The sequence below is a fragment of the Xenopus laevis genome, chromosome 5L (assembly GCF_017654675.1).
Source record: "Xenopus laevis strain J_2021 chromosome 5L, Xenopus_laevis_v10.1, whole genome shotgun sequence".
In the NCBI taxonomy this organism is placed as follows: Eukaryota; Metazoa; Chordata; class Amphibia; order Anura; family Pipidae; genus Xenopus; species Xenopus laevis.
Window position 1 is genome coordinate 92,667,601 of NC_054379.1, and position 27,637 is coordinate 92,695,237.

The following is a 27,637-nucleotide window of genomic DNA, read 5'->3' on the forward strand; positions in this document are numbered from 1 at the left end:
ACCAGTAGTACCACATTTTACTGCTTATGGGAAAGGTTAGCGGTCCTACATGACATCTGAGAGGAATGTATATTTAATCTGAAAAATATTACCTCATAAAACTGCACTCGGTAATTTATGTTTAAAAACAAGAGCTTTATTACCTAATGCTTCCAAAAGAAAAGGAACATTCATAACCTTATATGTAATTACAATGATTCATAAGGCTATATTGCACTTCCCCATTTCAGAAAACATCATATCCAAATAGCGACAATCAATATGCAAATTCATATTGTACAATAAACTGTTTTTTTGAAACAAAATGATACTACAATTTTTTTAGGTTGCATATTTGAAGATGTACCTAAACAGCTTTATAAAAGTCACACGGCACATGACAGCACTAAAAGTTCCCAGCAGGAGACAACAAATGGCATTGCTACATGGCTGAATCAGTCATGTTGACTGGAGTTTTTTTCTTTTTGTCCACATTTAGTTAGTGTAGGAAACCTGAAGCCTGATATTTCTATTTATGGGACCCTGATCTGCAGAATACCAAGATACTGTATAATTTGAAAAAAAAACAAGGTGTTTGAAAAACATTTTTTAATAAAATATATCCCTTGCATTCACTTTGATCTTTTTCCGTCTGTAAAGCCTATGGTGTTTGGGCAAAGATTTGATTCTACAAAGAGAAATGAAACCATGCATTTTGTGCATTCTGAAATGAAAATTAAATTACTAGCACAGGCCCCAACTGGGACATGTTTAAACATGGTTAAGGAATATCCATATGCTACTGTTAATCATAGTTAGCCAATTAAAGTATCATTGTAATACAACTTTTGTAATGTTTCATACAAAACTTTTACTCGATAACTCTGACTAGCTAACATGGTACAACACCATTACCTGTAACATCTATAATAATTCATTAGCAGTAGCATATGGAGAAGTGTATAATTTCTTTAAGAAACCCTGTTATACCACAGTTTAGAACTTTTTCAGTCATATGAAATAAATATAATTAATAATGAATATTGCAGTAATGAAAGTAAGGCACCTGTCTCAGAGATATCCTATAATTGTGCTCGGTATTGTCTCTTCTCATTGAAGATGAGCACCTGTAAAGAATTAGCTAAGATAATGAAGCCCCTGAGTGACAGATGGGCATTAAGATCTAAAGGGTTAAAGCAAGGGGACACAACAGTTCTAAATAAAATATGAGTGGCCACAGGCATTTTGCCAGATGCTATGAAGCCTGCTTCTGAAGAATACTCCCAGTGGCCTCAAAGTTGGTGCTTATTTTTGAATTCCTGGTTTGGAAGCAATTTTTGGTTGATTAAAAGTCAGGTGTACTGCCAAACAGATCCTCTTCTAGGCTATTTTATTAAGTATTCAGTGGATAGAATAACTTACAATTCAGATGATCTCTCATGTTCTACAGAACACAGTTGAAAATGTGTTGATTTGTTAGTTTATGAAACTTAAGCCCCATAATTTACGTAAAAATATTGACCAGAATATCAATATTGGGAAATGTCTTGAGATGGTATAAGATAAGCCTATGATTAATTTCACTGCTGAGGCACAAAATGTTTAAATCTTTTTACAATTATGTACTGATACAAATAAACTAGAATGTTTTTTACTCAACTGAGCTGCTTTGACTTTACTCATGTTTGTGGCCTGGAAAGTGCCAGCCTGTTTTTCTGTGTTCCATGTATGGCTCCCGAAGTTGAAGGTGTGGGGCTTGAGCACCCGGACCCAATGTACAAAGTGGTAAGCAAGTACATAACGGATCTCTCTATTGGTTTGTGTCATATGGTATAAGATTAAATATATAAGAAGGGATGCAAGAAGTCTAGTTTGCATGGAATGCAGTAAGGTCAGTACACTGGGACAGACTATCCAATTACCACAAAGACTTTAATGCAAGAAATCACAGATAAGAAGGGTTAAAGAAAACAAAATATTCATCAGATCAGAGTTCTCAAATAAATATAAATAATTGCCTTCTGCTATTAAGTTCCGGTGTTCTACGAGTCTGTAATTTGCTTCTTGTCTTTGGGTGGAATGATTTTCACGTTGAAAGGTATAAAGTATTCCAGCAGTGCCTGGGTATTCTTGGAGTCTAAGTGGTAGTCTTCTGATATTTTCTTAGCAGTCCAGATTTCTGGAGAATTTTTATGGTTGTTGAGAAGTGTCAGTGCCTCAAGCACAGAAATCTTTCCTTTAGGAATACTCTCTACATCCAGATCCATAAGGGACTCTCGATTCACAATGAGTTTTGGAAGTCTTAGCTCTTCTTGCGCAGATGCACTCTCTTTGGTTTGTACCTATTTAAATGGTTAAAAATATATTAATATCACATTTCTTTATAAATGTAACAATTGTTGGCTTAATGTTTTACCAAGCAAATACACTCAAGTTCCAGGGTTTTTCTCAAAACATTCAAGGCATGAGCTTGTTTTCTGAACTTACACAGCTACTTCAGGGCAGTTCATCAGAAGAACCGATCAGATTTTCAATGCACAGTTAAAAGGGGCATTTAACTGATATACTTACATAAATCCCTCTACATATTCCATAACATGCCATTTACTAATTTTAGGCACCCCCAGTGATTCTAATGACTTACCTGATATCATGGGCTCTGTTAGTAGTAAATTGCAATGACTTGAGATACTTTCAGGGAGCACCATGGAGCTATCGTCTTCCTCCATCACGTGGTTGCACATGCGCAGTATGTCGACTTTTTCATTCTACTGCACGTTGGCCAGGAGCCGTTCAGGAAAGAGGCAGAAGAAGAGGATCGCTCTATGGTGCTTGCTGAGAAGTCATTATAATCACAATGATGTAGCTGCACTAATTCCTTTACACATTGTACAACATGCTGTTTATTACTCCAGGTTTCTTCTTTAACAGAAAAGCTAAAGCAAAGTAGAAGGAAATGATTAATCACTCAGATGGGGGGGGGGGGGTAGGCATCTCCAGTGAGTATAAACACTTACCTGATACCCCAGTCTGGTGCTGCCGTTCGTAGATAACTGCACTGTCCTACAAAGAAGTAGGCTAAAATGCTGCACATTATTTTTTCGAAAACTCTGTACCAGCCCAAGGCAACCCCAGCCCTTTAGCAGTGAAGATTTGTGAATTCAAAGATGCCCCGGTAGCTCCCCATCTTATGTTCTGCTGATTCACTGCACATGCTCTGTGCTGCTGTCACTTAATTAAATTTATGGGAGCAACAATATACTGCACATATATAATATACACACACATAGCATGGAGTTTATATTGGAAGAGAATTTTGTTCTGAAGTATAGTTAAACAAAACAAAAAAAAAAAAAATCTGTTGGCTGGAGTTAAAAAAAAAAAAAAAAAAAAAGGCTTAAATAACTTTACCTCAGAAGATGGGTCACTGGAGTCAACATAAACTTCTTTCAGCCTTGTCAGAAGCAGATTATCTTTGTTACGGATTTTATCTTCAATGTCTGGGTGATCTGATTAAAATAAAAAATGCACCCCAAATAAATATTATACAAGAAAATCAGCAATAAAGGATTCCATTTGTTACATATGTAAACACACTACTAGCACAATATATGAGCCCCTTTATACGATACTTAATGTCTGCAGGTGTCAGTCTTATTAGAAGGGAAACAAAACCTACTGGGTAAACTTTTAGTATGCTATAAAATACCAAACTCATAGCAACTTTTCAACTGATCTTCATTTTAAAATAGTTTATGAATTATTGGTCTTCTCTATCCTCTTTTTCAGCTGTCACATGGGGATCACCGAGCAGAGCAGCCAAAAACTAACAGCTCTGTGAGGTTACAATTTTATTGTTACTTTACACTTATCTTTATATTCTTCTTCTAGTCTCTTATTCAAACCACTGCCTGGTTACTAGGATAAACCAGGCCGTAGCAACAAGATAGCTGCTGATTGTCAATACTGAAAGGCTGCTGGATAAAAAATAAAAAACTATAAAAATAATTAAAATACAAAATGAAGACCAATTGCAAATAGTGTTAGAATATGAATGCCTACTTATTCATATTCTGGATGCTATTTTATAGCATCCATGATGAGGCATCCTTGCAACACGAACCTGACAACCTGCCAATCTGAGCAGCTAAGTGGCAAATGAGATTCAATGTTGATAAATGTAAAGTCATGCACCTGGGATATAAAAATATCCAAGCCACTTATACCCTTAATGGGACTGCACTAAGCAAGTCCATTATGGAAAAGGACCTTGGAGTCCTTGTAGATGATAAACTTGGCTGTAGCAAGCAATGCCAGTCAGCAGCATCAAGGGCAAATAAGATCTTGAGCTGTATTAAAAGGGGCATAGATTCACAGGAGGAGGGGGTCATTCTTCCACTGTATAGAGCACTTGTAAGGCCCCATCTAGAATATGCCGTACAGTTTTGTTCTCCATCACTCAAACAGGACATTATTGTATTAGAGAGGGTACAGAGAAGGGCAACTAAGCTGGTGACAGCTATGGAAAATCTTAGCTATGAGGATAGACTGGCCAAATTGGGGATGTTCATGCTGGAGAAGAGGCGCTTAAGGGGTGATATGATAACTATGTATAAATATATAAGGGGATCATATAATAATCTCTCTAATGCTTTATTTACCAGTAGGTCTTTCCATCTGACACGAGGTCACCCATTCCCATTAGAAGAAAAGAGGTTCCGCCTAAATATTCGGAAGGGGTTTTTTACAGTGAGAGCTGTGAAGATGTGGAATTGTCTCCCTGAATCAGTTGTACAGGCTGATACATTAGATCGCTTTAAGAAGGGGTTGGATGGCTTTTTAGCAAGTGAGGGAATACAGGGTTATGGAAGATAGCTCATAGTACAAGTTGATCCAGGGACTAGTCCGATTGCCATTTTGGAGTCAGGAAGGATTTTTTTCCCCTCTGAGGCAAATTGGAGAGGCTTCAGATGGGTTTTTTGCCTTCCTCTGGATCAACTGGCAGGCAGATTTAAAAAAAAAATGTTGAACTTTAAGGACGTGTTTTTTCAAACTTAATTACTATGTTACATCATATTAAAAGCTAAATACTAAATTATTCATGGAATTACCTAATAAAGGGCTGCTTAAGCTTTTATAAGCAGGGAGATCGTTTGCGCCAATTTGTACTTGACTCAATCTGCAGCCAGGTAGATTGCATAGGACTAAAACTGCTCTTTCCTGGCCAAATACAAACACAAGAGCTGCAATTGGCCATAGAGCCCACAGTGGTGACGGGGACACCCATCATAACCTTATCTGAATTATCTTAATAGCACCAGCAATGAAAGCTTAATAGCGCCAGCTTTAGAACAGGAATGATCTACTAATAATAAACATAAGTTACTTTGCTAGATGCCTGAATAATTTCACACTAGAGAACAAACCCCTCGAGTCGTGACCTCTAACCAATGAAGAACTACAATTCCCAGCATGCATTTCTCTCACACTTCAGGTAACATTGTCATACAGAGTGGAAGAGGACATTAACAGCAGCCCATCTAGTAAATGTTTATATATATATATTATACTCATAAAAAACCACAAAAGCAGTGAGAATGCCAATATTAGGCTGCTGTGAGTAAACATGTCCCCCCATTACTCACGTGTTTTGGTTGCCCTCAGTGCATCCTCTGTTTTCGGGTGGGAGGGTGCAGGCCTTGGCTTCTCCTTGCCAATAAGCCCATGAGCCCGATTTTCAAGGTTAAAGTTGCGTAGTGCTCGTGTTAAGTTTAGCCCCATGCTTGTTAATTAGCACACTCACTGACACAGCGTGCCTGGCTATGCTCCGTCAGAACATGAAACCAAACTGGCCTGACGATTTCCTGTCTGAAGCACGTAAGGCAGTCGGTAGGGGCGCGTTGCCAGTACTAAGGCTGAATGTACGGTGTCCATTGTAGGACAACTTCCGTCATTGCGCTACCTGCGTTCTCCCTTTATCAAAACTCCGCATCCCTAATGTTTCAACTTCCACAATGTGCTTTCCAATAACTTATCCCTCATCTATGGCATCACCTCCTGCTCCATACTTCATGCACTCCCTTTCATCCACTATACTCCATGCCTCCTTCTCTATACTCCAGCCGTCATTCATCTCAGTTGCGGAATCCAGAGCATTAACCCTCCTCCACAAAATCTCAACTATGTTCTATCCGTTTTCCTTAGCAGCTTTAACACTGAGTGTATTTCATCTGTGTTCCTCCGTTTTGCCTCTTGCATTATTTGGCTCCACCCCCAGCATGTAATAGCCAATGGGAACCCGCAGAGTGTGGACATGTGCAGGCAATAGGTTCGACAGAGGGAGAGCGCATGCGGAATATTAGTTATGCAGGAACATGTCCTAAAATGGACACTGTAGTGTTGTCAGTTCTCCGCCAATCACAGTGCAGCTTATGTCAATGGACAAGTTGCTCTCGGAGCTAACGCTACGACTGCCGGCAGTGTTACTATGTTCTTACTGTAGCCTAATGGCCGAGGTGGTCTTTGTAGATTTTACGTGCCAACCAAGCTTTTGTCTCTTCGACTAGCGACTGGTGAGAGCATCTATATCATTCTGGGTTTCACTCGCGCTGACAAAGCAGAGCCTTAGCAGCTGTCATTCTGGGTGGCAGCTTTGTGAAGGGGGTGTGCCATCTTGAACAGGAGAAATGGGCATTTATCTAATGGAAACTATCTGTGAGAGAGTTATATGCACGGGATTGGCTTTTTACTAGGTACTGCAGCCAGCATTCGCTTTCGAGGCTTAATCATGGGAGTTGTAGTTCAATGATATTTGTCTGGCCATATCTCGAAGGCCTATACTCTCTTGTTGTTTGTAATGCCGAATGTTGGGGTATCTGGTGGATGATTGAGTGTTGTAAACTGCCACAATGTGTCCCACTGATTTGTATTAACCCCAAGTCTTGATTAGGGTGACAGTGGTTCAGGCCTACAATGTTCTGAAACTAATTCATTTCCACACCTAAATGGTAATAGGAAATAAGGTCTCAAAACTTATGGAGTTTCTGCTGCTTAAAGGGATTGTTTACCTTCATAGAGTTAACTTTTAGTATGATGCAGATAGTTCTGAGACAATTTGCTCTCCAGTGTGCAGTTTTGGCTATCTGGTTGCTATGGTCCAATTACCCTAACAACCATGCATTCATTTGGTGAAGAGACTGGAATAGGAGAGGTCCTGATTAGAAACGGGAGTAATAAAAAGTAACAATAGAAATACATTTGTAGCCTTACAGAGCATTTGTTTTTAGATGAGGATAGTAGTAACCCCCCTTTTTTTGAAATCTGGAAAAAGTCATTAGAAAAAGGCAAATCATTCAAAAACTATAAAAATAAATAAATAATGTAGTCCAATTGAAAGGTTTTTTAGAATTGGACATACTAAAAGTTAACTGTTAAATTTGTTAATTTACCTTTCTTTTGCTGAAATAACTTGTATTTTTAATGGCACACTTTGACTTTGTAGTGTTCTTCATAATATATTTGTGATGCTCATTCTTCTTATGATATCTGTATCCAATTCACATTGAATGAAAGTGAAATACAATCCCATATAAATGAATGTGAATAATTTCGCAAAGTCTTGCCCGGGCTTTTCCAATTTGAGCTTTATGTTTCGTTAAGTTATTGTGCCAGGATCTTCTCATTTAGGTGTTATACAACTATTGGATCTATTGTGCAGAATGCTTGGGACAGCATGTTTTTTGGCTAAGAACATTTGAAAATGTATAATGAAGTGAACATTTGAAAATGTATAATTTTTTTGTACGTTAGAAATTTGCATTTAATAGCCACAGTAAGCTGTTAAATATGCTAATTTTTTAGTTCCACATTCAGCACCTTCATTACAGGTACAAACCTTGTGTATAAAGGTAATTCCTGTTTGACAGCAACTTGTATTGCATTATAAATACTGTGTATATTTCCAAATACTTATTTTTTTTTTTTAAATATCAATCTATAAATGTCAGAATGTTACATCTCAGTTTCTTGTATAAAAACAAATTTGGTTTTAAGTGTCGCTTTTCTTCTCATAGCATGGCAGTAACCTTTACATTCAAGATAAAGATGGATATACTCCGTTGGATCTGGTAATGAAAGACAGACCTCCACACATTGTTTTCAAAACTAGTGGTACGATATATTATTACTCTACTTTCTTGCCCTAACCTCCAAGTTTAAAAACAGAATATTTTTCACTTATTTATGTACTCAGTACAACTTTCAGTAGGTAGCTGAATGTAAAAAAGGGCCTAGCAACGATTGCTAAGGAAACCTTTACAGTTTTCTCATGGGAATGATTCTGTAAACCCTTGCACATCCATAAAGTTGTAGTAACTGCTGAACACTTTTTGCCTTTTGTCCTGTCCCTGGTGCAAAATTGTAGCCCATAAACAAGTCAATTGTGTTCTTTCAGTGTCAGTTCTTACAACCAGTATGCTTGATGTATTACGTATAGGGATGCACCGAAACCAGGATTCGGTCTCAGCCAGGATTCGGCCTTTTTTAGCAGGATTCGGATTTGGGCAAATCTTTCTGCCTGGCCGAACCAAATTTTAATTTGCATATGCAAATTAGGAGCGGGGAGAGAAATCGTGTGACATTTTGTCACAAGACAAGAAAGTAAAAAATGTTTTCCCCTTCCCACCACTAATTTGCATATGCAAATTATGATTAGGTTCGCTATTCGGCCGAATCTTTCGCAAAGGATTCGGTGGTTCGGTCGAATACAAAATAGTGGATTCGGTGCATCCCTTATTACTTATAAGCCATTGTTACTTGATAATGATGTTAAGACGACTTTAAGAATTGGGGCTGCACCAGACATCTTACAGCACTTTGAATAATTTCAGTATTTAAGTCTGAAATGAGAAAATGTTAAATAGGTTTAGATAATTTCAAAAGCATATTAAATAGGGATGCACCAAATCCAGGATCCGGTTCGGGATTCGGCCTTTTTCAGCAGGATTCGGCCGAATCCTTGTGCTTGGCCAATCCAAATCCTAATTTGCATATGTAAATTAGGGACGGGTAGGGAAATCAGGTGATTTTTCAACACAAAAGAAGAATTTTTTTACACTTTTTCCTTTCCTGTCCCTAATTTGCATATGCAATTTAGGATTCGATTCGGTATTCGGCTGAATCTTTCACCAAGGATTCGGGGATTCGGCCGAATCCCAAATAGTGGATTTGGTGCATCCCTTATATTAAACTGTTTAGATTAATTCAGCCCCACTTTTGCACAGAATGAATCATTCTTAATAGGAAATTATGGAATTTCATTATGATCCAACATAGTGATATCGGTGATATTTTGCTAAAATATAATTCCCAATGTTTTTATAAATATGCAAAATGTCATATCAAAACAATAAGTGTATAAGTGCATTGGGCTTCTCTTAATGCACCCTCCCAGTGCCTTCATCACCTGGGTTTTCTCCATCAGTGCATCACTTCCATCCTTTGCTCTTTATGAACGTGTAATAGCTGTCAATCGTACAGGCCAGATGCTGTCCTGCACATGTGCTTGCTGTCAAGGGCAGAATAAAGGTTGCAAGCTTGTAAGTTCAGTTAAATTTGTACTTTAACAAGGATGTATCGGACTGTTGTACATTAGAAAGGATAAAGTCCCTTGCACTATGAAGAATTCATAAACAAAAGGAAATTTCTGTCTTTTCATACAATTTTAAAAAACAGCACTTTCAAACTAAAGTTCACTTCAAGTACCATTATGGGATCCGTTATCAGGAAACCAGTTATCCAGTAAGCTCCAAATTACGGAATGGCCGGCTCCCATAGACTCCATTATAATGAAATAATCCAATTTTTTAAAAATGATTACAGTACCTTGTACTTGATCCCAACTAAGATATAATTAATCCTTATTGGAAGCAAAACCAGCCTTTTGGATTTATTTAATGTTTAAATGATTTTCTAGTAGATTTCTAGTAGATTCAAGGCATGAAGATCCTAATTATGGAAACTCCAGTTCCAGAGCATACCGGTATTTTAGTTTTTCACTGGTACATATTGATACAACGAAATCTAAACCTTCAGAACATAGGGTACTAACACTCTGATGTCAAAGGGCTTGTCATAAAACTGTGTTGAGCAGTCTTCTATGTTCGCTCTGCTTCATCTTGGTCACACCAGCATGTTCATAGTCAAGCTGGGCCAGGCAGCTCTAACAAATTCCAGCCCAGGAGAAGTAATGACTTAAATTTTCAGTCTGTGAATGAAAGTGCTGCAGAAGAGTAAAATATTTAAATATTTTTTACCTGCATCAACAGTATGGTCTACATAGAATTTCACAACTGGACATAATGTATTTAGGGCAATTACACATGGTGCTATTTGTCGCTCAGCATTTTGTTACAGAAACTTCTTACCAGAAGATATTCTGCTGTAGACAATGCTGGGAATTCACTCTGCCAAAACGCTCAAATAAGCATGCAAATGCATTTTTCACATAGGCAATTCTCAGTATTTCCTATGGCAGGGTATTTTCTTGCATTCAGCCGTAACAAAACACTGAGGGACAAACAGTATTGTGTGTTATTGCTCTTGAAGGATTTATTTTTATTTCAGGAATGATGGGTTTTTTTTTTTTTTTTTTTTTACAAGCTATGGCATGAAGTTGTTTTAGCCCTGCTTATTAGGGCTAGCTGAAAAACCTGCCACCACCTCCTTCAGTTCACTAAAAGGAATTCCTGTCCATTAGTGAAACATTGTGGACATAATGACTCTGAAGATTTTCATTCATCTTCATCCAGGTCATGGTATATTTAGTATATGTAATTCTAAAACAACTAGACTTGCTGAGTAATCATTGAAGATGTTTCACTACTCATCCGAGCAGCTGTTCAACTGGCTTGTGTTGGAAATCCTCAGCATATAAACTCTTCCACTAATCCAATCACGATGGCACATTGTAACTCTTCAGAGAGGGGGCCTTCGACACCACCTGTGTGCTACATACAATGCTGTTGTAACATCTGTACCCCTGGCTTGAATAAGTAGTGAAATGTCTTCAATGATAACTCAGCAAGTCCAGTTGCTTTAGTATTGCTTATACTAGATATTGTGGACAGAAGCTGGGTCCGACATTAACACCAGTCCATAACAAGAAGCCGGGGGAGAAGAGGTCTGCAAGGAGGCAGCTGGATGGTTTATTAAATTGATGCTTTCTTGATAAATGTGGAACACTGTTACTATTCATTTAAAATTGCAGTTGAATACATAGCTCCTTTAAAGAAACTCACGTGACAGGGCTGCAATAGTCAAAGGTGGATTTTTGTTTTGGACAATTAAAGTATTGTATTCTTGTAATTTGGGTTCAATGAGATGTTTTTCTTTTTTTTTCAATACAGTTCCATATTCAGTCTTATAAAAATATCCTTTAATTTTCTGCCACATGTCTTATTAAAAGCTTCTGACATTATTGAAATGTGAAATTATAATATTTTTAGCTACAAAATGTGTGTTTATTTTCAAGGTTCCTAGGCTGGTGGAAGGTCTTCGTGGTCATCCATGTACTCAGGTCGCTGGAGCAAAGGATCACACAGTAGTTCTAACGGAAGATGGATATGTTTACACATTTGGACTAAATACATTTCATCAACTTGGAATTCAGCCGCCCCCTCCAAATTCAAATGTTCCAAGGCAGGTATGTGAATATTGAATAGACGAGTAAGCTGAATGGTAATGTGAAATGAATACGTCTATAATGGTCTTATATATACTACAACTTTCTTCCTAACCCAAATTATGAAGCATATATAACTTTGCATTCGTTTAGCATATTTTGTTAAAATGTTTGGCTGTAAATCCTCCTCCTAGAAATTAAATAAAATCCTTTGTGGAAACTTAGTTCTAAGGTTTTGAGCCAATACCTGTAGTAAATCCAAGAAAGTGTTACATTTATCTAGAATTCCGAAAAAAATATATCTATATGGAGATTGCATTACGTATGCAAGATTTTAGGGCTCATTTACATTAAACTAGTGCAGTGAGCAAAGTGCAATTTTGAGCACAATCCCCATATTATTTTTCCTGGAACTTCAGCATCATTGCAGTCACAAAGGGGTCATGAGTCTGATGCAATTTTGCTGTTCCTGATGCAACTGCATACAATTAACCAAAATTAATTTTTTTTTTTTTTTGAAACTTGCATGTTTATTATGTAGTAAACGAGTACAGAACAAACACGTGACTCGATGGTACATAATGGAAGCACAACGAAATACAAGCAATATGCAAACTGTTTGGTACGTGAAAGAAGAAAGAAAAGTAAAAAGAAGAGAAAGTAAAATAAAGCAATAATAAGGCATCATGGAATGAAAGAAAAACCTTAGATAGTACATGGCATATTTGGCATATTAGGCAAGGTAGCAGGGTACATGGCCCTATCCCCATAATCGAACTGCCCCCAGAAGTAACAATGGCAGAGGGCAGAACCTCACAAGAGTCTTGGAGGATGCCACGGATCCCAAATTTTGCTACATTTGAGTTTGGACTCTAACGTTCCTGCAATCATTCTCTCCATATGTTCCCTGAATTCCAATTGTTGGAGTAAGTGCTGTATATTCGGAGTCTCCTTTTGTTTCCAGGATTTCGCTATTAACGTAACTGCAGTATTGAAAATGTGGAACAAGAGTTTCCTGTTAAGGTTAGGAGGGTTCACAGGATATATTTGTAGGAGCCCTATTTGGGGAAGGCAGGGCAAGGTGTAGCCCAATCTGTTGTTTAGTAAGGAAAAGACGGCAGACCAGAACGGTTGAACTGACGGACAGTGCCACCACATATGAATATATGTACAAACTTCCCCACATTGCCTCCAACACAAAGGGGAGTATTGGGTATGTATTTTTGCGATCTTTTGCGGAGTAAGGTACCAGCGGTGACGCACTTTCAGATGTGTTTCGATGTGGTTTGTGCAGTTAGTCGCACCTTTGGGGGCCGATATGGAATGCTGCCAAATACCAGGGGCAAAGTGAGTTTGGAGATCATCCTCCCACTTTTGCATATACGGAAAGAGGAAGTCATCTGGTAATTGGAGCTGCTGTTGGTAGCAATCTGAGATAAGGGCTTTACCGTCCCATGCTTTGCTGCAAGGTATTCCATTCTAGTCATAGGACGTAGGATGTTCACATTCGGGAGATGAGACTTGAGGAAATGAGTTACCTGAAGGTAAGTGTAATAATGAGAGAGTGGTAAGCCGTATTTTTCAGCTAAATCCTCAAATCTCCGCAAGGAGTTCGCAAAGTACAAATGTCCAATATCAGTGATACCGTTAGTGATCCATGTTTGGAGGTTGATGTTAGGGATCAAACGGTGCAAGGCTGCAATGGGAGTCAGAGGCGATGGAAAAGAGGTAAGGTTAAGTTTTTTGGTCATGGTATCCCAGATATGTAACAGAGTCCGAGTTGTCGGCAACATGCCAGTAATAAGTGGTCGGAGTCTCTTAGGAAGCCAGAAAAGTTGTAACAGATTATGATCCCCAACAAAATTAGACTCGATATCCACCCAATTTCTAACCCCGCGCGGGGAGTGTAAACGAATCACAGTTTCCAACATCGTAGCATTATAATACATTCTTATGTTAGGGAATCCCAAGCCACCCGAGTTTCTGGGAAACTGAGCACAACTGAAAGCTACCCTAGAGGGCTTATTCGCCCAAATAAATTTATTTATGATGTTTTGTATGGTCGGACAGAACCTAGGTGGCAGTACTATGTGTAGCGTCCTGAATAAATATAATATTTTCGGCAGAATGTTCATTTTTATAGAAATTATTCGTCCCATCCATGAGATAGATTCAGACTTCCATTTGAAACATTCTGCTTCAATCAATTTCAGCAGGGGTTGATGGTTCAACTTATAGATATCTACCGGATCTTTAGGAATTTTGAGGCCAAGATAGGTAAGATATGTGTCTCTCCAATCAAATTGTAACAATGTTTGTAGCCTTGTAGGCTAGGGTATGGAATGTGAAAGGGAAGTGCCTGAGTCTTGGACTGGTTGATTTTATACCAGGAGACAGATTGGAAAGTTGCTAGTTCCCTAAACAAATTGGGTAGTGACACTGCAACATTCCCAAGGCTTAACAGAATGTCGTCTGCAAAGAGTCCGATTTTATGTTGGGCCATACCACACGAAATTCCAGCTATGTCTACATTTTCTCTAATCCTCTGAGCAAGCGGTTCTACCATTAGTGCAAAAATGAGGGGAGACAATGGGCAGCCTTGCCTCGTGCCATTGGTGATAGAGAAGGCGTTCGAGAGGGCCCCTGCCGTGCATATCTTAGCCGTAGGAGTAGTGTACAGGGGGAGCACAGCTTTGAGGAAGGTTGGACCCAACTGGTATTGCCGAAGAGTCTCCTCCATGTAAGCCCAGTTGACCCTGTCGAACGCCTTCTCTGCATCCAGAGATAGCAAGAGCGCTGGGGTTTTCTGCTGTTTTAATATATGGATAATATTATGGAATCTGCGTGTGCTATCTGAACCTTGTCTGTGAAGTACAAACCCAACTTGATTCGGGTCGATAAGGGAGGGGAGAATCTGGTTAAGTCGTTGTGCCAGGAGTTTAGCATACAATTTAAGATCAGTGTTCAGGAGCGCTATAGGGCGATAGCTTTGGCACTGATCGGGGGGCTTTCCAGGCTTAGGAATGGTAACAATATGGGCCTGGAGATATTCTGGAGTTATGCCCCCCGTATCCATGATATTTTGGAATACTTGAAGCAGATAGGGGGAGAGTATAGGGGAAAATATTTTGTAATAGGCGTTAGTGAACCCATCTGGGCCCGGGGCTTTATTCAGTTTCAGGGTCTTAATTACAGCCTTTACCTCATCACTTGAGATTGGTGAATTCAAAATATCACGCTGAGAGGGCGTGGGTTGAGGGAGGTTAATGCTGTCTAAATATTCTCGGATAATACTCAAGGTCGGTTGCGGTGTAGTGGTAGAATCTTTAAGGTTATACAGTTCAGCATAATATGCGGCAAACTCATTAGCAATAACTTTAGGGTCAGTTTGTTTGCCATGTGGAGTTGTTATATGACTTATCCTAGTCTGAGCTTGTTGTTTCCGCAGTTGCGATGCCAATAATCTATCAGCTTTATTGCCCTTGGAGTAAAAGAGTAATTTCAGCCGATAGGCTGTTTTAGCTGCAATAATGTCATTGAGTTTTTGTCGGATTTCCTTAATTTCTTGGGACTGCAAGGGACCAGTCTGATGGATAGTCCGCTTCTCCAGAGATGCTAATTTGGTTTCAAGTTGCAACTGAGAATCGTCTCTGGACACTCTAAGTCGTTTAGCAAGGGAAATAAACTCCCCCCGCAAAACCACCTTATGTGCCAACCATACTGTCTGGGGGCCTACTTCACCGTTAGAATTTAAAGTGAAATACTGCTGTATAACTTGTTCAATGTAAGCTTTATTGTCATCTTTGAGGAGCAGACTATCGTTCAGACGCCATGGTAATTTATCGGAGGGGGAATTAGAGTCAGGAATCTCCATACCAATAGGGGCATGGTCAGACCAAGTTCTCAACCCTATCCAGGCATTTACGATTTGCGTAGTGGTTTGAGGGTCAGCAAAGAACGCATCTATTCTAGTGTGGGTACCAAAGCGAGGGGAGAAATAAGTGTAGTCTCTAGCAAGTGGGTTCTTCGCTCTCCACACATCTATTAAGCCGTGGGTATGTAGGAGATTGCTAAACGTTCTACATTGTTTCCTCTGTGTCTGAGATATAGGGCCCCTCTGACCCTTAACAATATCAACGTTAGGGTCCGAGACCATGTTAAAGTCCCCGGCAATTATACATTTTCCAATTTTATACTGAAGGAGTTTTGGGAGAATTTTTGCTAGAAAGTTGGATTGGTGTTCATTCGGGGCGTAAATGTTAACCAATGAATACGATGTATTTCCTATTACACAGTTCAGCAGCAAATATCTACCCGCGGGGTCAGCATGCACACCTCTGAACTGGAACGGTAATTTGGATGAGATGAGAATAGAAACCCCTTTAGACTTATTTTTAGCGTAAGCATGATAGGAATGAGGGAAACGCTTAGAGGAGAATTTAGGGGGAGCTGAGTGACAGAAATGAGTTTCTTGGCAGAAGAGAACATCGGCCTTCGCCTTGTAGGCATCGTGCAAAAGCTGATTTAGTTTATTAGGGGAGTTCAAACCTCTGCAATTTAGTGAATAAAATCGTAAAATTCTCGTGATCTCTGCGAAGGCCTTGCGTTTGAGCAGAGTGGCAAGAGCCAAGTCCATATACACTTCAAGATGTTGGTATTGCTTCGGCCAATTTTCCTTCTTCCGAGCAAGAGAAAGCAGCTTGTCTTTCGTCTGATAAAACACGAACCTGGCAAGGACATCCCTGGGAACGTTATCAGGGGCTGTTCTGGGTTTTGGAACCCTATGGATACGATCAATAGCCATTTCCAGTGCATGTAGATCTGGCAAGATCACCCGAAGTAACTCAGTGATATGGGCCTCCAAATCCCTAGGGAGTACAGTTTCCGGTATGCCCCTGAAGCGCAAATTATTTCTGCGGGACCTATCTTCTAGGTCAGTCACTTTATCCGACATGCGATCAAGGTCGGAGCGTGTTTTAGTATGGGAGTCTGCTAAGTCATTATGGGCATCGGCAAACTCACCCATTTTCTCCTCCATGTGCGCCGTGCGATCACCCAAGTCTCTGATCTCTTTCCTGAGATCATCAGATAGCTGCTTAATGCCGCTCTGCAGCGTGTGCTCCATATCCAGGAGCATTTCTTTTATCTGGGCCGCCGTGGCAGGTGCGTGCTCTGGAGGTTTAGCAGACATAGCAGACGGCGATGTAGACTTTTTGCTGCGCAGCGGTTCCAAGATGGCGCCGGGCCCTGCAGCCGCGTGTGGAGACTTGACTGCGGCTGGAGTAAAGAAAGCGGTAACTGCCTTCTGCTGCTGTTTTTGCGCCTGTCTGGTCCCCCTCATTGACATAGAGCCAAGCGATCGTGTTATACAGCTGTTGGGGGAATCAGAAAGCTATTTTTCCCTTATAACATTCTCCTCAAGGACGGAGCACTAGCAGTACGCGTCCATCCGGTTCAGCAGGCAAACTCCGCCCCCCCAACCAACCAAAATTAATTTTGATGCAAATCGGACACAATTACATGGAAGTCCACCCGGTTTCATTTCCAGTGAGTGAGGTCTACAGAAGTCACTCACCGACTGCAATAAATGCAATGAGAACATTCTTAAAGCGGAAGCTATTCATAAATGTTTATATGCCTCATGGTGCGCACATTGCCTTAACTTCAGATTCCATTGCCTATAAACAGTGCTCAATAATCTCTTGTCACATGACTCAGTGAAATTTGTGTTACAAAGAGTACATAATTCTATTTATATGTGTATAGTGTAGCAAAATGCCAATGACACTTATAGGAAAGGAAAGATAACCTGTTCAAAATTATAAGAATATCATGACCAAATATTTCATTTTATATGTACTGCTCCACATTGCTATAGTTAACCCTTCCTATATCACTGCCTGGGAGAGAGACCAGGGAAACAATAAATGAAGAGTTACAGTTATAACTTAAAATAACTTTAAATAATAAATACTTTTATAAAAGTTACCATTTAAGACCAGTTATGTTTTTCGTACAAGAGAAGAGTGTGGCAGGCTATAAACTTAAAAGAAAAAAAAAAGATTACATTTAGGAAATGGTTTTCATTTTTATTGCTAAGCTACTTTTAGGATTGATTTATTATGATTATCATTATTATGAAACTATTCCATTACAGTGATACGTTAAACTGAATGAGTCAGTTTGAATATTGGGACTACTAAAGTGTCTTGCTGTCTGGATTACTTCCAAGTGATTATTAAAGTATTATTAATTTAATTGCAGATTCAGGCCAAAACCATGAAGGGAAAGACTGTGTTAGGGGTTGCTGCTGGAAGGTTTCACACAGTTCTGTGGACTAAAGATGCTGTTTATACAGTGGGATTGAATGGTGGCCAGTTAGGTACCGTATATACTCGTGTATAAGCCGACCCGTGTATAAGCCGAGGTACCTAATTTTACCTACAAAAACTGGGAAAACTTATTGACTCGCGTATAAGCCTAGGGTGAGAAATAAAGCTAAAGACTCTCTGTGTCTCACTTCTGTGTGCTGTGCTCACTGAAACAACACTTCAGTGACAGCTCTCAGAGTCACGTGACTCCCCTCCCCCTCCTCACCTGCAGGTCCTGTACAGAGATCTCCATGTTAGTGAGGTACAGGTAAGGGACTCCACTGCCGGCTCCCTTAAGTATGCTTAAAGCGATTCTGACACGTTCCTATAAAAATCATAGGAACGTGTCAGTATGAAGAAAATGCTGCACATAAAATATTTCCTGCAAAGGTCCCCCCCCCGCAAATCCGCCCCCAGCCCTGCGCACCTTTCTCAGCCGAATCGGTTCCTGCACTGACTGATCTTCCAGGTTGCTTCACTGACGCAGGGCTGGGGGCGTGTCAGTATGAAGAAAATGCTGCACATAAAATATTTCCTGATATATTTTTCTGACTTTTTTCTCAGAATCACTTATTTCTCCGTGTTTTTGCCCCAAAACCCTGAATTTATCGGATTACCCAGAGCAAAGCTATCTTCCAATTGGGATATGGATCGCTCCGCCCCCAGCCCTGCGTCAGTGAAGCAACCCGGAAGATCAGTCAGTGCAGGAACCGATTCGGCTGAGAAAGGTGCGCAGGGCTGGGGGTGGATTTGCGGGGGGGGCCTTTGCAGGAAATATTTTATGTGCAGCATTTCTTCATACTGACACGTTCCTATGATTTTTATAGGAACGTGTCAGAATCGCGTTTTTTTAACTGACCCGCGTATAAGCCGAGGCAGCGTTTTTCAGCTTGTTTTGGGTGCTGAAAAACTCGGCTTATACGCGAGTATATACGGTAAATATGTTATTTTACAGGTTTTTATACTATGTCACAATGTTAAAATCGATTTGGTATTTGATATGCGCTACATTTTGCTTTAATTAACTGTTTAAATATAAAACACTGTTCTGTTTATAAAGCAACCCAAGTTTCAAAAGAACAGTTCATTTTGTGACTGCGCTCTTAAGGTCTTTGCATTTATTAGACTACTGCTGTCCTGCTATTTCCAAGTGATGCAACTGTTTTTCATATTTGTTTGAACCTGGAGGCCATAAAAATCATTTGGTAGGGTCATCTTGAGTCTGCTAGTCTCCAAGACAACAGTCCTGGTTTAGGCTAGTGTAACAGATTTGGCTCCCTAAATACCCCCACAACGTTAATGGGGTTATTTACTAAACCTCAAATTTATCTGGTCGGGCTTTCTGGGGCAAAAACGCAACTTTTTCAAGATTTATTTTACCCCTATGCTGTAAAAAGACAGAATCTGAAAATCTGCTATCTCAGACCTGTTGATGTCCTGTATAAGTTGATGGGAAATGTCCATATCCCAATTGGAAGATGGCTTTGCTCTGGGTAATCCGATAAATTCAGGGTTTTGGGGAAAAAACACGGAGAAATAAGTGATTCTGAGAAAAAAGTCAGAAAAATAATCCTATCATTCAGGGTTTTGTGCGATTTTATTTTGTTTTTTACCGATTTGTTTTATTCCAGTTATTTTATTCATAAATAAGGCAAAATTGAGGATGGGAGTTTGGACAAGCTTTTTTTATTTAAATTATGATATATATTCGGATTTTAGTTAATAACCCCCAAAACTTCCAATATTATTCAAGATGAATAACATGTTTAAATGGACATTTAAAGTAAATGTAAAGTGTATAAAGTAGGTATTAAAAAATACCTTTTCTTTCCCCCAACCTAACTAACTAATATCTCTGTCATACATACCGTATGCATTTATTTTATTAAACAGTGAACTTTGGTGCTCATGCTGAGATTTTTAATTTCTTGCTTTGCAGGATACTTGCAAGATCCTAATGGAGAAAAATTTGTAAGTTGTCCTCGCCAAGTATCCGCACTTCATCATAAAGATATAAACATAACTCTTGTGTCAGCAAGGGATGGCGCTACAGTTTGTGTCAGTGAAAGGGGAGATATTTACCTTCTGTCCGAGTATCAGTGCAAAAAGCTTGCATCAAAGTAAGACATTCTTGCCTATTTTTATATATATTTTTTCTACATGAAAAGTTTGTTTAGATTGTTACATGACCCAAACTGTGTCTTATATATTTTGTCTTGCAGACAGCTAAACCTGAAGAAAGTTCTTGTTTCAGGGGGCTTTTTGGAACATAAGGCAGCTCCTGAGCATCTTAAAGAGAATGGTGGCCAGCCTGCAAGTGTTTTTGCTTTGGATCAAGCTGGAAGGGTATGAGATTATTACTTTTTAGTGTTTGAGTGTTTTTTTATGATAGTTAAAGGGGCTGTTCGCCTTTTAAATTGACTTTAAGCATGACCTAGACATCAATATGGAGACAATTGCGTGCAACTCTTTTTCTTGCCTATGATGGATTATTTAAGAAAACGCATCAAAATATTTCCATGTACATGTTTTTCTCAGCGGGAAAGAACACATAGAGACTGACGTGTTAACAAAATCAATAAAACGCACATTTGCATATCAATCATTAAACATCTCAATAATATAAATATCTCATATTGAGATGTTTAATGATTGATATGCAAATGTGAGTCGCGTTTTAGTGATGTTGTTAACACGTCAGTCTCTGTTCTTTCCTGCCTTGTTTGGGTATTTATGGCATTTTTACAAACAATCAAACACTTTGAGAAAGGCCTCGGAGGAGGCCGATACGTTAGTCTCGTATGTAACAATAAAACTTTTTTACTTTCTACATAAGACCTGAGAGTGTGGACCGTTCTTGCTGACTACATATTGTAATTTTGGATACTGCACCCAGGCAAGCTGAAATATATTTTCGAGAGTGCTGGCTATTTTGTGGAATAGATAGATAGATAGATAGATAGATAGATAGATATGTGTGTTGGAACTATACAATTGTCACTGGTGTGACCTTTTTTCTGAAAAAACATGCACATGGAAATATTTTTACGCGTTTTTCTTAAATAAGCCATCATAGGCAAGAAAAAGAGTTGCACGCAATTGTCTCCATATTGATGTCTAGGTCATGCTGAAAGTTAATTTAAAAGGCGAACAGCCCCTTTAACTATCATAAAGACTGTCAGTCTCTGTTCTTTCCTGCCTTGTTTGGGTATTTATGGCATTTTTACAAACAATCAAACACTTTGAGAAAGGCCTCGGAGGAGGCCGATACGTTAGTCTCGTATGTAACAATAAAACTTTTTTACTTTCTACATAAGACCTGAGAGTGTGGACCGTTCTTGCTGACTATATATATATATATATATATATATATATATATATATATATATATATATATATATATATATATATATATATATATATATATATATATATATATATAGTTGAAAGAAGACCATATCTAAATATACCATGTAAATCAATCAAATAACTCAACAAAAGCTGGAAATCACAGGTGGTTTATTATATATATCCGAAGAATTCAATTGTGAAGGAACTCGAAATGGTATTAGTAAATGATACATTTAGTTTTATTCTCTAACTTTTATTATCCATTTTCATAGGTTTTTTGCTGGAAGTCACCTGGCAGTTCACTGAAACAGTGCTGGTGGGTTTATGGTCGCCAATTATTTATGTCTGATGTTGCTTTAAATAAGAATGAAATCATGTTTGTAACACAAGATGGGGAAGGGTTTACTGGAAAGTGGATGCTGGAAAAGAAAAAGAAAGGTAAATAAAATTAAGAGACAGAGAGGACTGATGGAACACAGACTATGGCTCCCCAATTTTATCAAATAAAAAGGGGGACCTGGGGATTAGGGAAAAATATGAAGCACATAAAGCATTTCTCTGAACTTTTTATAGCCCATGTCCACTTTTTAAAGAATTGGATTTCTAATGGAATATACATTTCTGATGTTATACTACAGATGCATCCTAAGTTTATAAATAATTGTAATTTATAAAATCTTGTTTTGTATCACTAGATGCTAGTGGGAGGCTTTTCCAGAGGCATGCCATCTCCACTGGCTGGGGTAACCCAAATATACTTAACTGAAATAAAAATGGTGGTTGGTTTGTAGTAAATAATTATCTCCCACCTCCCCCCCCCCCAGCTGCTACCCTGGGCAAATACCCCTAACTTTTTACTTACCCCTCGGTGCAGATTCAGGCATAGAGTTTACGGCAGCCATCTTTCGGGTCTTCAGTATTCTGACAATGAGACTGGCGTAGTGGCGCATGCGCAGTTGGAGCAATTTCCCAGCTTGCGACAACTGTGCGCCAAAATTTACAGAAATTGCAGAAGTGTCAGAAGAAGACACGAAGACCTGGAAGATGGCTGTCGTGAACTCTGATCCCTGAATCTGCACCAAGGGGGTAAGTAAAAAGTTAGGGGCATTTGCCTGGGGTAACAGCTAGGCTGTGGGGTCTATGTAGGGTAGGGTTATTGTTTTAATAAAGGGTTTGTTTCTCCTTTAAAAGTTAGCTTGTCTCTGTACCAGTGCATGATAAAGGATTCTTTAAAATGGGGCATAGGGCACAACCTTCCAAAATGTGCTTTAGCAATATATTCCTGTTTTAAGCAACCCTTTCCTTCATCTATAGCTTACTGAGGGACTGCTTAAAATTTGCAATAGCTAGGAGGAGTATGTTCTACAGTTGCACCTTCACTCCACAAGTTTTTTCAACATTGTGTCAAATGTTGTAATATGTAAAATCATGGAAATGCAATTATATTGTGCATTATATTGTACAATATTTATTGTTGGGACCACAAAAACAGTGTAAAATGCAGGAAAACCTAGCTGAGGTTTCCCTGTACATCTTTAAATATGTGTTGCTGAGTGACATGCAATGTTTCTGTACACCCCTAGTATAAGAAAACAAAGACACTGATTCCTCACTCTTTATTTTATTGAAGTATTGTTTTCCGTGTGTATTTAGTAAGTACAGGTATGGGATCCATTATCCGGAAACCGTTATCCAGAAAGTTCCAAATTACGGAAAGGCCGTCTCCCATAGACTACATTATAATCAAATAATCCAAATTTTACTAAATTATTTCCTTTTTCTCTGTAATAATAAAACAATACCTTGTACTTGATCCCAACTAAGATATACTCAATCCTTATTGGAAGCAAAACCAGCTTATTGGGTGTATTTAATGTTTACATGGGAAGATCCAAATTACGGAAAGACCCATTATCCGGAAAGCCCCAGGTCCCAAGCATTCTGGATAATAGGTCCCATACCTGTAGTACAATTTCAGCCATCACAAAGTTAGTTTATGCAATAAAGATAGATGATTATGACACTAATTTGCTTTAAGCATTTCATTTTGTAAAATAATTGATTTTATCATTGCCGTTTTGCATCAAAGGGGTGGTTCACCTGTAAGTTAACTTTTAGCATGTTATTGAAAGGCCAATTCTAAGCAACTTTTCAATTGGTCTTCATTATTTTATTTTTTTTTATAGTTTTTTTCATTTTGAATTATTTGCCTTTTTCTTCTGACTCTTTCTAGCTTTCAAATGGGAGTCACTGACCCACCTAAATAATAAATGCGCTGTAAGGCTACAAATGTATTGTTACTGCTACTTTTTATTATCCCTCTTTCTATTCCGGCCCTATTCATATTGCAGCAATGCATGGTTGTTAGCGTAATTTGCATGTTAGCAATCAGATTGCTGCAATTGTAAACTAGACAGCCACTGAATAAAAATCGAAATAACTCAAAAGCCACAAATAATAAAAAAATTAAAACCAATTGCAAAATGTCATAGAATATTACTCTTTTCGTCTTACTAAATGTTAATTTAACAGTGAACAACCCCTTTCACAGAAAAAAAAGGCTTCATGTGTATAGCATATTCCCTTTGAACCAATTAACACATAACTGCTTTTTGCTTTGTAGAGCTGCAGGTTCTCTAAGGTAATGCAGTTTTTCCTACAGTTTGTTGCCAACAACTGGTTGTGTAGAGTCAAGGAAATGCCCTGCGTGTATCAACAGTAATTTCATGCAGCTGGTGTCTTTAAATAGGTGTGACGCTATTAGTAGCTTAATGTTAAAGGATTTCCATCATTAGCATGTTATGTAATTCTATATTTAGTAACAATTTGTACTGTTACGTGAAGTTTCTGTTCATTTTGAGAAACATATTCTGTTCCTTAGCAGCTGTCATTCTGGGTGGCAGCTTTGTGAAGGGGGTGTGCCATCTTGAACAGGAGAAATGGGCATTTATCTAATGGAAACTATCTGTGAGAGAGTTATATGCACGGGATTGGCTTTTTACTAGGTACAGCAGCCAGCATTAGCTTTCGAGGCTTAATCATGGGAGTTGTAGATCAATGATATTTGTCTGTAGTTCAGTGATATTTGTCTAACCATATCTCGAAGGCCTATACTCTCTTGTTGTTTGTAATGCCGAATGTTGGAGTATCTGGTGGATGATTGAGTGTTGTAAACTGTCCCACAGATTTCTATTAACCCCAAGTCTTGATTAGGGTGACAGTGGTTCAGATATTTCAATTCAAAATCGGGAGTCCATATAGTTAATCAGCCAGGCCCAAGGGACTCGCCCCAGTTCAGAAAGGCATTCAACTACAAAAAAGTTTATATCAAAAACGATATAAGTCCCAAGGCCTCTTCAAGTAAAAAATATTAATTTATTGTTATTCATATTAAAACAGTAGCTAGTACATACTACCCCACATACCCCACCTTACGCGTTTTGCACCCTCCGGCGCTTAGTCATAGGTGTATCCTATGACTAAGCGCCGGAGGGTGCGAAACGCGGGGTATGTGGGGTAGTATGTACTAGCTACTGTTTTAATATGAATAACAATAAATTAATATTTTTTACTTGAAGAGGCCTTGGGACTTATATCGTTTTTGATATAAACTTTTTTGTGACAGTGGTTCAGGCCTACAATATTCTGAAACAAATTCATTTCCACACCTAAATGGTAATAGGAAATAAGGTCTCAAAACTTCTGGAGTTTCTGCTGCTTAAAGGGATTGTTTACCTTCGTAGAGTTAACTTTTAGTATGATGCAGATAGTGATGTTCTTAGACAATTTGCTCTCCAGTTTGCAGTTTTGGCTATCTGGTTGCTATGGTCCAATTACCCTAACAACCATGCATTCATTTGGTGAAGAGACTGGAATAGGAGAGGTCCTGATTAGAAACGGGAGTAATAAAAAGTAACGGTAGAAATACATTTGTAGCCTTACAGAGCATTTGTTTTTAGATGAGGACAGTAACCCCCCGTTTTGAAAGCTGGAAAAAATCATTAGAAAAAGGCAAATCATTCAAAAGCTATAAATAAATAATGTAGTCCAATTGAAAAGTTTTTTTTAGAATTGGACATACTAAAAGTTAACTGTTAAGGAGGATTTTGTTAATTTACCTTTCTTTTGCTGAAATAACTTGTATTTTTAATGGCACACCTTGACTTTGTAGTGTTCTACATAATATATTTGTGATACACATTCTTCTTGTGATATTTGTATCCAATTCACATTGAAAGAAAGTGAAATACAATACCATATAAATGAATGTGAATTATTTCACAATGTCTTGCCCAGGCACTGTTTTACAACTTTGAATAACTTTAAAAGTCTATGGAGTTTGTGGGGAAATTCTGAACTAGCATAATATCTAGTGATCAAAAACAATCCCTTTAGAATATGTAGAGCAGTTTTGAATCCCCTATTAACAAGTAGAAATGTCTCAAGGTGTGTATAGGTTTTTTCCTTCTTATTAAGGTGAGAGCTGTGAAGCTTCTCTCCTTGAAGTGGTTGTACCGGCAGATTCATTAGATAGAGTAAAGATAGAGTTGGTTGCCTTTTTTGCAAGAGAGAAAATACAAGTATGCTGAAATTAACACATCTCTTTCCCTGCCGGTGGATTCCCAGGTTAAGGATGGTTTAGGAAAAGTGTGTTGCTAGGCAATGCCTTTTCCCCCATAGTGTCACTTTAAACCTGTTACTTTGCATAAAATGTGGCACATGTATCGTTGGCAGGCAAAGGGTTAATACAAGTTGATCCAGGTATTGGTTTTACCTCTGTGAAGCAAATTGGGGATGGTTCCTGACTGTTTTTTTTTTTTAACCTTCTCTGAATCATTATGGATAGCAAGGTTTCACATAGGTTGAACTTGATGGCCTAATGTCTTTTTTTCTTTTTCTTTTTTATCTTTACTGTATCTACAGTTAAATTGTGCAGCAGTGGAATAAGAGTTTGGCTAACAGCCTGCCAAACTGTGAGTCAGAAAGAAATTCATATGGTATCAACACAAAACAGTTTGAGATACGTGTTAGGTGATAATCAAAAAATATGTACATATCAACTGTGTGTACTGTATGTATCTATATAAGACATTGGGGGCAATCCCTGCAACAAATCAATATATAGAATTACAAAGATACATATACATAAAACACGGGAGGCACATTTATCAAGGGTGGAATATTGAATTCATGTGAGTTTTTCAAAACTCCCATAAACTCCCATAAATTAGAAATTCGAGTAGTCGAAATTGATTTCTAAAAATCGAATTAATAAAACTGGGATAAATTTAAACGATTTAAAAACAATAATCGAATTTGATTAAACTCAATTAGAGTTTTTTTTCTCCGAAAAGGCTGCAAACATCTCCAAATTGACCCTGGACCTCTTCCATTGACTTTAACAGTAATTCGGCAGGTTTTAGGTGACTAATAGTCGAATTTGAATTCTTAAAGGGCCAGAGTTTGATATCTCTAAATTTCCAATTTTTTAAAAAAAATGTAATCGAGTTTGGATAATTCCCTAGTTGAATTTGACAGTATAGACAATAAATCTGCCTCGTAGCGTTACATAGTACCGCATTTGTTATAAGAATCACGTGTGACAACTTACAATCTATATTTTTTACTGTATTTCAGTGTTAAATGTAATGTAAACCTTTAATTTAGAAATTGGTTCAGTCTTCTTGGGGCAAAATTGCTACCACTAATTTGAGGGTTCCTGTGAGTTGATTAGTTTGTCGCTGGCTTGTAGGAAATGTACCTATTCTTTATATACATTTTTATCATATTGAGGCATTATGGTTTAGATCATACAGATCACACTTTCATTTGTTTTGTGTGTTCAAGAGGTGTTCATTTTGCTCTAAATGAAATACCGCAATCAGCCTGGGTACTAAAGCAGGGTACCTCTTGGAACTCCAGCATGGTCAGGGATCTTTAGTCTTTCTGCCCAACACTTAAACACTTTGTGGGTATTCCACAGATACCCAATTCAGGACTCTAGGGGTGAAGCTTGATTTTGGATTATTTATAACTTAATTTAATCTCAACTTCAGATTTCCTAAATAAGCTTCCAGGACAGTAGTACCGTTGGTATAAATGTTACTGAAACTGAGCAGCGATATAAACATGAACATATTCTTTTTTACGAAGGATATTCTGTAAGAAAGATATTGTGTAAGAAGAATATGCTAACTAACATCACCACCCATAGTATCGGGTAAAAATTCATACTTATTTGAACATAAACATATTA

The 27,637-nt window shown here is 38.3% G+C and overlaps 2 protein-coding genes across 2 annotated transcripts in view; one reads left to right on the top strand and one right to left on the bottom strand.

Moving 5' to 3' along the window:
* LOC108705643 overlaps nucleotides 1-27,637 on the top strand; it is a 182,613-nt gene that overhangs the window by 154,009 nt on the left and 967 nt on the right. The window contains exons 10-14 of the mRNA XM_041563080.1: nucleotides 11,510-11,680; nucleotides 17,924-18,041; nucleotides 19,970-20,150; nucleotides 20,253-20,376; nucleotides 21,654-21,819. Of these exons, the coding sequence (XP_041419014.1) occupies nucleotides 11,510-11,680; nucleotides 17,924-18,041; nucleotides 19,970-20,150; nucleotides 20,253-20,376; nucleotides 21,654-21,819 (760 nt within the window). The remainder of the gene's footprint in view (nucleotides 1-11,509; nucleotides 11,681-17,923; nucleotides 18,042-19,969; nucleotides 20,151-20,252; nucleotides 20,377-21,653; nucleotides 21,820-27,637) is intronic.
* On the bottom strand, nucleotides 1,893-6,242 carry LOC108705644 (NADH dehydrogenase [ubiquinone] 1 alpha subcomplex assembly factor 4). The gene is made up of 3 exons (XM_041563088.1): nucleotides 5,625-6,242; nucleotides 3,391-3,488; nucleotides 1,893-2,321 (listed from the first exon to the last, which is right to left on the bottom strand). Exons 1-3 carry the CDS (start codon nucleotides 5,758-5,760, stop codon nucleotides 2,022-2,024), a joined length of 534 nt encoding a protein of 177 aa, XP_041419022.1. The 5' UTR covers nucleotides 5,761-6,242; the 3' UTR covers nucleotides 1,893-2,021.